Here is a 14100-nt window from a genome sequence, read left to right on the forward strand (position 1 = left end):
AATGACTATTAAATCAGAACTGTTTCGATGTGTACCGGACTTTTCCGTCTTCTCAGCAGCATAGGAAGCCCTTCTGCTTGCGGTATACGGCTCTGCCGCCCATGTGTAATGGTGGAACCCGCCCCGGGTTCACCTCTTGGCAGTTATTTCGCGGAGTAAATGCGGCTGCTGGAGGTGCCATGCCCCTCGGCTGGTAGTGATCGTACTGCGGCATAAGCTGCATTTGAGGATGCATATATGGCATCGCATTGACGTTGTAAGCCGCACCGTTGTCGTACATCGGGTATGCGGGAGGCTGGTAGTACATGCCCATACTCTCTCCGTACATTGGATTCGTGTGCTCGACGGGTATGGGTGGCATCATGTACGTCATGTTGCCAGCGTGATTGGGAGTCATCTGCGAATTCATTAAGTATGCATAACCAGCAGAACGTTCATGTATTGCCGTTTGATTTATTCCAGGCGCATTCACGCATGTCTGCTTTGAGTACTCACATCCATTGGCATGGTGTTGCAGCCGTGTTGCATCTGTTGGAAGTCCTGTCCTGGGTGATCTGAAACATAAATGAGCCTTTGTTGATGACAGATGCCTGACTTACCTAGCATGTTATCGTGGCCAGAAACGTTGCGTTGGCCGTTAGGATCCATATTACCTAAACAAGCTTAGAAATTCGTGAAGCATTTATGTACAAACTGGCAGCACTGTCAGTTTTGTGGCGACATAGGATTCACACTGGCGTTATTTCGTAATACGTCAAACAATAAGATCGCCATGTAAACTGTCATGTTGGGTCAATGACACGATGCCCTCTATCCACCCTTCTGTGTGCACCAATCAACGGATGTTACTTCGGTACGTATACAGCAACACGGCGACAAATAACTCTTTAATTGCAAACTCACGAGCACTTAGTGTAGACGTGTGCAATGCAGAATGGTTTTCAAAAATGCTGTCCAATTTTAAAGAGCGTACTGAAGACAAGTGACTGGAAGCAGCGGGTAAGTACAACGTCGAACTACACAACCATGCCACACGAACGCCTCAGTATGTAACATATGCAGACGTGATTCAAACATTAGGAAGCTCTATGAGAATGTGCGTGTTCCCTTGCGTGTCTGGAATAAAATTTGTGTTGCGCTGGTTCACCGTAGGTTCACCGAAGACCCGACGATGATCTCCAGTGTACTTTGTGCACATAAAACATTGGTGCCAGATATAGCAGTACATATTGTGACTACATTTCTACGTTTGAAGAATCATTTCCCAACCAATACTAAACTACATTGAGGTCTATCGCCATTGAGCATGTTCCAGTTACCATGTTCCCTTGAATCAATACTTTTTGCTCTCAATACAGCAATAGCGAGTGTATATTATCTACCAGTGCATAATACAGTATATGAACACAAACCCCGCTTGCTCACGAAAAAAATTTGCGGGTCCGTAATTCGGATGCTCCAATGCCGAAGAATACGTATCGGACGGCCGAATCATTTGGGATACACCTGACAATGGCATCTTGAAAATCAGAGTAGTTCTATATCTTTTTGGTTCCTCATACGTGATGAGAGAACCGAATATTCCTCTAGCCCGATTACCGTCGTCATAACGGCAATGGTGGGCAGTGCCCGCAGTAGCAAGGCTCTGTAACCGTAATCCTCATTATTATAATTCGATCATAATGACGTTAACGGCGTACTCGTGAAGGTTAAACATGGCATACGACTACGATAGTAGCAAATATTTCGCTATCGGCTCCGGCCGACCATTTTGCAACGTGTCCTTAAGCCAGCGCAAGCTTAACAAAGGCAAACCTTCGTACCTTCCAAAACATATCGGGAATCCCCCAAATGTTTCCCGGACGCACCCGTTAGCGTAAAAAGGGTTTTTCTTTAAATGCTCCAGATCAGAACTGCGCAACGTGGCGTCGTCCAGAAGCACCAGCGAATTAGTATATATCCTGGGGTGGAAGAAAAACGCAGATACATCGCTCTCGTCGATATTAAACCGTTTCAAGCGTGACCCCAAGTCGTTCTTCACTTCTTTGGCAATGTCGTTCAGCGACCTATGTACTCGTATGCAAATGCCGCAATGCATTTTGAAGAGTAACGCGTCGTCATCGCTGACCGCCACATTTTTCCTATCCAACATATAAATCGACCACCCCCATAAGAACTTGACGTCACGATAAGGGCCCGAAAATGTCAAGGATCTGTGGCTGCTCTTACGATGTTGCTCCGCGTCATCCCTGGAGAAGTAATGATCAATCATTGACTCACCTGCGGTCGACATCTTTTGACACTGCCTTATTTCAGCACGCAGGTCGATGCAGCCGTCGAAATAAACATCACACAACCACGCGTAACTCACAAACTGCTCCACTATCACCCTACCAGGAAAAATAGACCTCGCCGTGCCTCGATCTGGCGCAATGAGACTATGAACCGAGAGTGATTCGCGAGGAGATGTGCCAGAATCCATTCTGACATAGTACAATTCTATGTCTACGCCCTTGCTCAACTGCAGAATGATTTAAACGATCTGTGCTTGAAACTAACCTTTTTATGCAGCCTCGCGAGGTGTGGAAGAAGTCGGCTGACTCCCAAAGAAAACGAGTACGACATTCCACCTTTGATATAATAGTCTTCCGCAACTGCAGCTGTTGATTCCAACTTGTATCTTCGTTCGACGTTTTGTGCGTTGAAGGCGTTATACTCGATGGGCTGTTCACTCTCCTCAGCATTCTCGCCATGTAAAAACATTACATCCGATGAGTTGATGACGTCCTTGACCAACTTTATTCTGCTTGATGCAAGTGACGAAACAGCGTCGTTTGTCAAAAGAACAAACACTAGGTGGCGATTACTTCCAGATCGCTCGCCTTGTACATGATCGGGGCGGTACGTCTTATGGATCTCTTGCTGTAGCTTAGATCTGTCGCTCTTGTGCTTTAGGGAAGCTTTGGTATCGAAATCGAAAACGCAATGACGAACTCTGCCATGTGCCCTGGTGACCGATGAAACGGATTGGTAACTTTCCGTTCGCAACAGATTCCGTTTAACCGCACCATCTGCTGTGGCAGAGAGCATATTTAAAAGATTTCCGGCTGAAGTTTGAGTTTGCCAGGGTTGTTCTGGTATTTTATCCAACGTGATAACATCAGTATTATGCGAGGAATTCAAAGAGGTCGGAAGGTCTTCAGTACCCGAATTACGGTCATCATGTTCTTTTCCAGAGTCGGTGGTTATTGATTCGGACTGAGCCCGCCGGAGCAGAGTGTTCCAGCTGTGCGTTAGTACGGCAGTGTACCCCTCAGAGGTGTCACGCGAGATCAGAGAAATCGTATCATTCGAAACCTTTCGCTTTACATCCAAACTGGGCATCCCTTCCAGTTTCCTGCGGGCGTGCTCATGGTAAGACATCCCCAAAAGATTCTGAAAACGCTTGTTGAAAGTCACGTGGTGCACGAGCTTTATTATATAAGACTGCTGGGCCAAAGGGTCTCCGGCCATTGGGGACACATCAGTTTTGAACATCTCCGGCACCGACCCATCCAAGAAAACGCTGAACTCTTCGGAAAGCGATCTGGACAGTGATAGAGACGAATACAAAAGATCCGAATCCAACGTTTGCATCGCCGCGCTTTCATTACAGCTTTCACGGTCTATAAATGGCAAGAACCCACCACGATGGAGGAGATAACCCATTAACCAAGCTAAGTTAACCAAGTGATACGGCTGTATATCCATGGTCGCATGCACGTTGTCATTGTTTAGGATGGGATAGAGATCAACATAACACTTTGTGAACCGCGAGTTATCCTTCTCAGATGAGGCGCTAATACAGGGCACATAGGAAAGAACTTCGTCTATGAGGCTTTTCGTTGGTATCACGGAAACTGTATGCGCACCCTCTAGATGTTCCATGGTAAATTTCACCATAGCGAGGTTGGCATAAAGCGTGTCTTTCAATACCACCACTTTGTCGCAACTTTGTTCAGATTCTGCAGGCATAGGCCTCATATGCTCCTGGGAAAGGGACGCGTCAGTGAGGTACAGGGTCCTGCTCTCCAGTTTGGGGACATTGTCGGGATGCGACAACTCGATATGACCGTGATCCCTGAGCGCACCCTTGTAAGGCACGCTAATCCTCCCCTTGTGCACCACGAAGTTGGTAAATGGCACCAGCTTCCTCAGCGTGCGATAAATCCTCTGTGAGGTGCTCTCCAACGAATTTACGTTCGCCATGAAATTGTTGTATATCCTGTTTTTCTCCGATATCTGTAGCATGCTTTCATGGAGCTCAGCGTCCATATCAGTATTGTATGTGAGAGTTATGGAAACATCTTGGATTGTGCCCTGAGTCTGCATGCGCCGTACGACTTTGAAGATACCATTCAAAACACCCGGCAGTATCAGGCCTCTAATGCTAAGGCTGTTGTGTTCATTGGCGACGCCATCCTCCATTTCGTCGGATGAAATGCGGAGTTCCTGGAGCTTAGAGAATATTACAGGGAAATTCGACAGCACAATTTTTACGGGGGCACAGTGCAACCTCGCTGATTTCAGTTTCAAAAGCGCCGACTTACACAGCCTATCTAAAAATTTCAACAGCTTTCGGCAGTGTGCGCGCCCTTTCACGGTCAACACGTTGATGTCATGATCAGACACCGGCAGATTGAGTGCCTTGAAAAAGGCATCCTTCGCAGGCAGCGTGCTCTCAACAAAAGGGGCTCCATCTGACACCGGAACGATGGCCAACTCATCGCTTTTAGGTTCCTGGTTATCTTCCCGATCCTTTGTTGTTGACATCTGTAAATAATCATTGACGAGATTGTCAAGACAGTTGCCCCAATTTTCCAAGGCTAGGAGGTTACCAGAGGAAGAGGAAGCCGGATCGTACAAGTTGTAAAACTTAATACCCTCATCGGCAAGCATGTTGCGAAAGCCAATTGTGGAGCGTGTGATGATGATCTCTTCATTCGTGAATATGCCGCTGTACTCGTCGGTGACGAGCACTGCCTCCATGGTGTCAGTGCTCCTGCTGCGCAGCTGCGTTAGACAATCCCTTAGGCTGCACAGCATCTCATAAGCCGAATGCTTGCGTATGCTGCAAATATCCCGAGTGACATCGGATGGTTTGGAAACGATGTGTTCAAAGTCCTTGGAGTAGTCATCGTAGAGGCATAAGTGGTACACCATTGAACGCCTCACGATGCCGCATATATAGCTCATAACGGCGCCGTCTATATTTCCATTCTCCGTTATGGGCGTCTGCCCGGAAGTTGGTTCGCCTCGGCTTGGTTGGTTCCGCAACCGCTTTATGGGTTGCCCGGCATTAGAATCCAGCTTCCTTATACTTAAGGCGCCACCCCCCTGCCCACAACAGCTATCATCTCGCACCTGTAAGCGCCAATGAGGAGTTGCATTGTGTTATTACACTAACGATTGAGTAGCCGTGCGATTGAAGGATGCTGTTGCAGACATCGACGTCGTCCATCCAGGTCGCCGGAGAGGCGAGAAACTCTGCCACGACATTGTGGATTCCTAAGATTCAACAAACCGCCACTAGACGATCCAGGAGCTTCATCGTGATCCTCGATCCTAGGATACTTAAAAGCTCGAAGAATCTTCTTGGGTATGCGTGTGTCCGATGCATACCGCAGCTCAATGGATGCGATGATGTGGCAGCAGTATGAAAGGGGCATTACGTCTTCTTAATACCTGCAAGTAGCCTCGCCATGCGTTTGTTCGACAGTGGACGATGAGCCGTAATACACATTTCCTGAGCGCATAGCAAACCTGCGATCACGTACAATGTCGCGACTGTCACTTCTTGACAAAATCACGACACATAACTCATTACTCGGAATATGACGTATGTCGTCAAATAATTTGAGAAGGTCTTCCAGTTACAACGCTGCTCCGAAGGCGTGTATGATGTGTTTGGTCGCACGTGTATGTACCGCATTATATACGCGTGTCATGAGTGCACACACCAGCCTCAAATTACGTATTCGGCAATAGAATCCACATAAATATGATTGCTACTCTGATAGATATTGAGGATTCCATCATCATTAATCCTCAGCTGCTTGCAATGGAATTGACATAAATGTAAGCACGGAAGACATGCTGTTGTAGCGAGAACGAGACGATGCTACGTACGTACGTGCATCCTGTCTCGAAAGGTGCAACCTTCCGTCAAAAATGTCGATTCTCTTCGATTTTCGACGTCGTCAGACAGCGGAAGTTGGAACAGTCTAATACAGTTGCCGCCGATAATCCTGCGCCTTTGCAAAAGAGCGCAGTTGTTGATGACAAGAGTCGAACAGGTCGAGGCGATGAAAGCAATGCACATCAGATATGGAAGCAGTTCAACGTGCTGCTGTCAAAGCCTATAGGCTATCGGAATGTCTGGCAGCTGCGGTACCTGAGCGCTCGTGCATTGGAGTTATTAGCCATCACAAGGTAGGATCCAGCGCTATAACAACACTTCAACGCTGTTGTATAGGGCGGAGGAATTGTGCAAGATCACAACGGTGCTTGCTCATATGAAGTATCGGAATGTAGTCCTGCTGCAGGGCATCAGCGAGGCGCTTAGCTGGTACTGTAAGCTAAGAAACTGCAAGATTTCGTATGTAACGTCATTTTTACGAGCATGTGCGACGCTGAAGTTAGTTACAGCATTTCCTGTTACCCTTACTAGGCTACAGGTTCGTGCCCAGCTACCGGCACCTCGACGTCTTCTTCGCTGAGCTTGATAAGCCGCACCAGACCCCTTCCGTTGGCGACCACCTGAGGTTCATGCAATTCATGGTGGAAAACGGCCTCCACGATGGGGACGTTTTTATGAATTTCTTTGAGCGGTGCCGCGATAAGTGCCTCAACGACATGGGATACATGGATCACAAGCATCTGGCATCTTTCAGCCAGACGCAGCTCATCATCGATCCCACAGACAGGTGAGGTATTATCTGGTGAGAATGAAAATTCTCAGCGATGTGTTTAATCGCATTTGTCTCAACTTCGAACGCAACTGCGAGAAGGGGGAAGTGGCTCAATTCCTGATGCTCTCGAATAGCATGGGTCGGTGTCATATAAGCGAACTGCCTTCGCATTATCTGCGTGTGGTCGGACACTACCTTGAACATCCGGATAAATGGTCACCAAAACTTCTAATCACAGTGCTACAGTAAGTGGACACATGTTGGGTGTAACGTCAAACGCAGCGTATTAAAGAAATTTTATTACCGTGACACGGTCGCTCTCAGCCGAATCGGGAATATAACTGTCAGGAATATCAGCCAATTCACCAGCGAGCAGTTGTGTGCCGTACTTAACTGTTACGCAGCCATGTCATATAAACATAAGGAACTGGTGCATGGCATCGTGCGATCACAATTTGCGTACGAAGGCGATAAACAAAAGACCCACTTTTCCACAGGGTTGCAAGACGTTAATGCACGGTTGAAAGTATTAGCGGGGATCGCAAACATGCTCGCGAAAGTTGATTACAAACCCATCGCAATCATGAAAAGCATTACGGAGTCCACGATTCACTGTATGCAAAGTATTATTGGTGACACTGAACCGGCGACTACAGATAAAGGTGATGGCACTGATGAGGTCAACTTGCTACCTAACACAATCCCCTGGGTCATATATGGCAGTCGCTCACTCCATTCGGGGGATGCAGCGAAGCAAATTGGAGCCGGATCGGCCCCCGAGGTATTGACCGGCAGTATGATCGTGGACATGCTTCCAACTACTGTTTTAAATGCAAAAGGTACTGAAGAGGAGCACAATAAGAAGCGCACAGCGCTGCGTAGGCTGCTGCGGCCAGAAAATATTGCCTACACGAGCACAGGTACGTCAATGGCAGACCTCTCGCAGTTGAAGGTACTACCCATGTCTGTGGATGTTGTTCGTCAGCAAAGTCTAAAGGAGTGTATGGATGAATTCCTCAATTTGCACTTCGACGGCAGACACCCAGCCTCAAGAAGGTTGAATATGCGCAAGCTGATGCAACTGCAGTCAGAGCAATTGAAGCTGAGGAAGTCTTTCAAGAGCAGCAACGTGTTGCATACAGTGCGTTTAGAAAAGAAGCGCGCAGCGAAAATTAGTGTATCCATCAGAAAGCTGAAAAGAAAGATGAGATACGCAGGCTCTCGCCACGTGCAGATGACTCAGTATTTTATAAACGAATGCAGGGTGCTCAAACGCTGCTTTTTGCGGCCGTACACGGCACCTATCAGAACCGAAGCGTCACGTTCGCACGTTGCAATTAGTAGTGGATCGTCTAGCACCCTACCAATGGCAAGTGATGATCCCAGGGCGCAACAAATTGCCGATGCATGGAAAAGGTTTAATCGGTGGTCTGTTTCGCGCCCTTCAATTGCTCAGCAGTACAATGAAGATTTCGGGAACGTGCAAATCAGTAACGGCCATTTGAACTGCCGAATGGATACGACCGATGCTACCTCACAGCCGGTAGGATACATGGCGCCTACCGCGGGTGCGAGCGATCGTCCGCCTGTTATACCCAAGAGTCAGTGGAATGTAGTCAGACATCTGGAGAGTTTCGTAGACAGACGAACCCCAGTTTTTGTGGATGACGCCTTGTTCATGAAACCAGTGCGAGTGTCGTCCCTCTACAGCTGGCGGCTCAAAAAGAAGCTGAAGGCATTGGAAAGATCACACACAGAAAACGCCATGGGAGATACCATACGATACATGTATCATAATGGGCTGTGGAGGAAGCCCCAGAAGGAGATGGATGTTACTATACCCATGGAACAGCCACTCTGGCGACACCTCTTTACCATCGTCTCATCCCTACATAAGCTCAACTTCACCTCTTTCGACATGATAAACAAGCTGACAAAGGTCATGCAAATGGCGACACCTGTTAACGTCGAGCAAGGCGATAGGAACATTGTGGACAACCGGCCGCAGGAACTATGTGGCGTACTCGTGGCTACACTGAAGGGATTTGGCTACATGATCTCATCAATATCGGGCATAATATCTCGAGATGCCTCAGGAGAACTAGCATCACGCCTATTAAAAACAGTTTGGTAAGTTGTGCAACCGTTTATTCTCAACGTCGCTGCAGCAACAGCAACATCATAAACACTGTCACTACGCTCTCCGAACAGCGTAATGCGCGAATACCGCTGGCTGATTTAACGAGAATAATGCGCACTTTCAACGCTCTGGTGTTCGTGAAGTACGGAAGAATAAGGGTTCACAACATCGTAGCAAAGTTGGGGAGGTTACGAAATTCCGACGATGCTAAGACCACTGGCTCCGTGGAACTAAGTGTAGAATCTGGCAGTGCCATATGTTTCAATCGACCCAGTTGGGCTGTAATGGATACATATGAGTCTCTAGTCACCCTTGCCAGAATTTGCGTGAGCGAACACGGCGGGAGGTTTAGCAACTGTGGCGATACCGCTAACGAAGGCGCGGACGCACTCATACGACTTCTGGACGAGGTCACATACATCCAGTCGATGTGGTCAATGTACAGCAGCGTAATCCCAGGTGGCGAAACGATGCGCAAAATCGCAACGGTTGGGAGCGACTTGGCAGACGCGTTACTGGGCTGCCTAGACAAGGGCGCAACACGAGATGATGTATTGCGAGGAGTATGTGCCATACGACGACTCCGGCTAACGAGGGATTTATTCGTTGACGGCGAAACCGCTTGTGAAGACGTCGCTTCGAATGGCGGCGACAGGGAGGACTCAAGCGATCACCAGATACGACTGCGAAAGCTTACGGTTGAGCACCGAATAACCGCCGATGAAATAAATGGCGCGATGTGCGCTGTTTATGCGGGCGCTTTCCATCCGCCATTGAAGCTGAGGCACGACAATCACCTCCGGAGCGGCATGGTGGCGATCCACACATACGCCGATCCGACGACCGCTGCTACAGGCATTTTGCACAACTACTATGCCGACCATTACAATGCAGTCTAACGCGTTTGCTAATAAGGCGTGAAACGTCTACCTATATTGTACATTGCCTCAGACACTTAGCGCGTAGGCACAATGTCGTTTATAAGCGCGACCTCGTCGTTCAATCTGCACCTGCAGCCGCGCAAGCAGCAGGAATCTGAGGCTAGCACTCCTCAGAGCACGCCGCAGTTCAGCACGAGGGCGAGCAATATCACCTACAAAGGTGACAGCTGCCCTATTATTTATGTGACGCACAAGATACTGCGCATCCTCACTCAGCACAACCGCGCGCTGCACACCTTGGAGGTGGAGAAGGCCCTGCGCAGCCTGGGGTTTATGGTAGGCGACTGGAGGACGCAACCAACGGCGTGCAGGGCGTCGACATATGCACCAACAAGGAGCTCTTCGAGTCACTGCAGAAGGTCAAACGAATCGAATTCGACGTCGCCAGGAAGCGGCTGCTCTACAAGAACCCTTTCGAATCGGTCACCAGCCCAGATACGCTCCTTGAGTACATCAACAAGAATTGCGCCATCAAGGGGATGCGTATAAACGAGGAGCTGATGAACACCAGCCCTAACATGGTGGAGTGGCTAGACGAGATACTGAAGCAACGTAAAGTGCGAGCTATTCGTTGTACATCGTCAAACCTAAAAGGTTGGATGGCGGGGGTAGTACCATAGTCTGATGCAGGGAAGCGCAAATGCCGCTACGCAGCCACACCTAACCAGTGCACCATTTACAGCTCCTCGAAGTGCAACGAGTGCATCAACAACGTTCGAGATATACTGCTGTTCCCACTTGGCAAGGAGAGCTGCGAGCAGGACCGCTTCAAGCTCGACCATGATATAAAAACCCTATGGGACTCAGTCACCATGCCTCCTGTCGACCAGCTGCTAAAGGACTACAACGTCAGCCAGGTGGAGTACACCTACGTCGCGCCGCAGAGGTATGTTTGGAGCAGTATCACGAAAAACGTGCGCAGCTCGCGGAGGCGACGCGGAGAACGCAAACAGGGCAAGAACGCCGGTGTTAAGATGCGCCGCATCTACAACACCCACCTGTTCACCGCACAGGAGCTGTCGGCGGGAATCTCCAACACGACACAGAAATAATCATATTGAATTCAATAGCTGTAAATGACGCTCCTGCTCTTTGGGCCCGCTCGACCCACGCGGGTACAGAATCGGGCGCACGCGCTTATCGTCAATTTCGTGCAGCACGGGGGTCAGAATACGCCAACACTCGCTCACTTCTTCGAGCGAAGGGAAGTAGTTGCGCTTGCCGCTGAAGGCGTGGTAGAGCAGTATTTCGTAGCACCCAACCACGGGACGCTTGGTCAGGTTGTAGTCCACATCACGTAAGATACGCTCCTCCACCTTCAGGCCCATGTTGTCGGTGTCATGGTCGCTGGTGAACACCAACTTCTCACTCTCTTGCTGCGTGTCGAAGTGCCTGGAGTCCACGGACCAGAAGACAGTAGGGTTGGGCTGAACCCGGAAAACGAGGTTGCGCGCCTCGAAGTCCGCGCCAAATTCGGCTGCGAAGTTGCTTTTCATGTTAAGCCGCACCTCACACAGATGCTCATCCAGACCTTTGCCGGTGGTTATCACGAACGGCACGCCCTGCCACTTGTCGTTATCGACGTACATGACCATGGAGCAGAACGTGCTGCAGAGCGAATCTGGAGGCGTTCCCTTCTCCTGCAAGTACGCGCACTCGCTGCCATCCTCGCTCTCCGTATACTGACCTATGATGGTGTCCTCCAGACGCACGGTGCGCACGGCCCTCAGCACCTTGCGCTTCTCGTCAGCAACAGAGTCATTCAGCCGGTCGGGTTTGTCCATCGCAATCAACGACAGCAGTTGCAACCCGTGATTCTGCACCATGTCGCGAATAATGCCGTAGTTCTCGAAATAGTTGCGCCCGAACGTGCCGATGCGCTCCTTCATTTTAATGTGCACGCTCTTCACGTACCGTCTGCTGAAGAGATGGTTGTAGCGCAGCGAACGCTTGATGGCTATGATACAGGATATCAGCGGCTTCCCCAAGTAGTGGTCCACGAGGAACATCTCCTCGGGCTGTGCGTGCTGCTGCAGCACACGCTGGATATCCTGGCAGCTCTCCATGTCACGCCCGAACGGCTTCTCCAACATCACCCTGAACCAACCCTCCTTGGGGCGGCACACCGAAGTTGCAATCTTCATGATGGGATGGTAGGCTTCAGCTGGCGTGGCCATGTAGATGAGACGGTGCGTCACGGTAGAACCCGACTCAATCTCGTTCAAGCTCTCGTTCAGCTGCACGAGCGATTGGGGGTTGTCGTACTTCACGGTCACCCTCCCCAGCTTCTTCTTGAATTCCGCAATCACAGTGGGGAAATCGAATCGCGCCGCCGCTTCGCACATGAAAATCGTGGTGTTGATAGAGGCGAAAATGTCCTTGGAGACCGTCTCGAAAAATTCGTCAAACGACTGATGCGACCGGCTCACTGCCAAAATTCGGAATTTGGTTGGCAAGAATCCCAAATAAAAGAGATGGAACAGAGCTGGGTAGAGCTTGCGACGAGCCAAATCGCCAGTGCTACCGAACAAAATGAAAGTTAGGCAGTCCGATTGCTCCAGCGGAACTTTACGTCTGATTCGGCGGATGGTCGACGAGTCCAACACTGCAACGCATCCAGCCTTCGTGAAGATCTGAGTAGCCGGGAAACGTATCGGGTCAACGTGTCTGTATTGCAGCATGGTCGTCCAAATGCGCTTCTTACGCTCCCCCTTGAGGAAAAACAGCTTGCTCTTTGCGCAACACAGGAAAGGCAGTGATAGGGTCAACCGGTCATGAACCACCGCCGTGTCTGTATGGGTGATCATGACACGTTCCTTGCAGTCCGTTACTTGCGAGGGCTCGAGTGTGGATAAAAACTCCGGGAACAGGCCAGCAATGTGGAAATCGTCGCCAATGCCCAGCGTGATCAAGTCGGGCTTCAGCGTGCTCTTGCTCATAGCCATACCAACCACTTTGGATTGGGGCGAAGAATCAACCGCAGCCGTTGCCGAGGGCTCCAACTTGCCGAAAACGCGCTCCAGATCCGCCTCATACTTGCGCACACATTCTTCCAGAGGCAAGGTTGTGTCCGGGAAAATGATGTGCGACTCGGGCACCGGCCAGTTTTTCAGCAGCGTGTTCCGTATAAGCCGCTGATTAGACAGCTCGTCAGTAGGCGGAACATAACGCTCGTCCACTAGGAAGAATATTATGCGATTGAAGTCAATGTCGAGATTCTCCATGTTAGACATGTACCGGAACACGGCCCTCGGGGTGTTGCCACCGGACAAACCAATAGTCACAATCGAAGTCGGAGACTCAGCCTGCTTCGCCTTTATGCGATGCAGAATCAGGTGCATGGCAGCCATAACAAAACCCTCCTCCGTGTGGCAGTCGAGCAGGCAGGGCTCAACTATGTCATCCATGTCGTCACCATCGTCCATCTTATAATTATAGTTGGTTACCACATGGCCCGCTTCGCGAAAGTGTATCACCTCGTTCAGTTTGTTCGCATAAAACGTCTTCAGCCAATTTTGGTAGTGCGTCGTGTTAGTCGTAACAAGACTAGACAGCGACGTTGAAGACCCGGTTCTCGACATGACTGGGTTGCGCGGTAGCAGACTCTCCCTCGTCTGTTCATCCAGAGTCTTCAGACTCTGCACGTTGGGCACCTGATCTTCCGAATCCATCTTGAAAGATCACAACACAGCAGGGTACAGGTGGCGTCGCGAGCCCTGAATTAAAAAACCTCAAATTAGTAGGCCAGAAAAGTTCGTCCACACTTAATTAAAAATAACTGACTCGCACATCTGTGGGAAAGGAATCCTCAATAAGGAAAAATAAAGAAGCCATACGCAACCAATGGAACCACTAACACGTGCTGCCTATCCATCAACCTCTCAAAGACAATATAATCACATATCATGTCTCTAAAGCTATTTTCAGCTCGACGAATGTCGCGGATGAGCATAAGTGCCGCCAAGTTTTGCAACACATCGGAATTGCCGGGAATCCACCTGGACACTGCCGTTTCGAGTCGGAATCAATGGCACGTCAAATTTTAACCATGCCAAGGCAGTTTGTATGG

General features: G+C 49.5%; 5 protein-coding genes across 5 annotated transcripts; 2 read left to right on the forward strand and 3 right to left on the reverse strand.

Annotated features, from left to right (window-relative positions):
- Positions 1–52: 52 nt before the first annotated feature.
- On the reverse strand, positions 53–648 carry BBBOND_0405500 (hypothetical protein; the record flags this gene model as incomplete). The annotated part of the gene is made up of 3 exons (XM_012914798.1): positions 53–397; positions 496–545; positions 600–648. The coding sequence occupies 3 exons, from the start codon at positions 646–648 to the stop codon at positions 53–55; spliced, it is 444 nt and encodes a 147-aa protein (XP_012770252.1).
- Positions 649–1726: 1078 nt separating this feature from the next.
- BBBOND_0405520 (hypothetical protein, conserved) lies at positions 1727–5708 on the reverse strand (the record flags this gene model as incomplete). The annotated part of the gene is given in 4 exon segments (XM_012914799.1): positions 1727–2505; positions 2523–5376; positions 5447–5526; positions 5564–5708. 4 exon segments carry the CDS (start codon positions 5706–5708, stop codon positions 1727–1729), a joined length of 3858 nt encoding a protein of 1285 aa, XP_012770253.1.
- Positions 5709–6157: 449 nt separating this feature from the next.
- Positions 6158–9989, forward strand: BBBOND_0405530 (hypothetical protein, conserved; the record flags this gene model as incomplete). Its single annotated transcript, XM_012914800.1, has 6 exons — positions 6158–6471; positions 6515–6676; positions 6717–6965; positions 7001–7195; positions 7233–9080; positions 9119–9989. The coding sequence occupies 6 exons, from the start codon at positions 6158–6160 to the stop codon at positions 9987–9989; spliced, it is 3639 nt and encodes a 1212-aa protein (XP_012770254.1).
- A 72-nt stretch (positions 9990–10061) lies between these two features.
- Positions 10062–11083, forward strand: BBBOND_0405540 (hypothetical protein, conserved; the record flags this gene model as incomplete). The annotated part of the gene is made up of 4 exons (XM_012914801.1): positions 10062–10307; positions 10343–10625; positions 10662–10917; positions 10954–11083. The coding sequence occupies 4 exons, from the start codon at positions 10062–10064 to the stop codon at positions 11081–11083; spliced, it is 915 nt and encodes a 304-aa protein (XP_012770255.1).
- BBBOND_0405550 (glucose-6-phosphatedehydrogenase-6-phosphogluconolactonase, putative) lies at positions 11084–13702 on the reverse strand (the record flags this gene model as incomplete). The annotated part of the gene is made up of 1 exon (XM_012914802.1): positions 11084–13702. The coding sequence occupies one exon, from the start codon at positions 13700–13702 to the stop codon at positions 11084–11086; it is 2619 nt and encodes an 872-aa protein (XP_012770256.1).
- Between the last annotated feature and the right edge of the window lie 398 nt (positions 13703–14100).

The sequence above is a fragment of the Babesia bigemina genome (assembly GCF_000981445.1).
Source record: "Babesia bigemina genome assembly Bbig001, chromosome : V".
NCBI classification, from domain to species: Eukaryota; Apicomplexa; class Aconoidasida; order Piroplasmida; family Babesiidae; genus Babesia; species Babesia bigemina.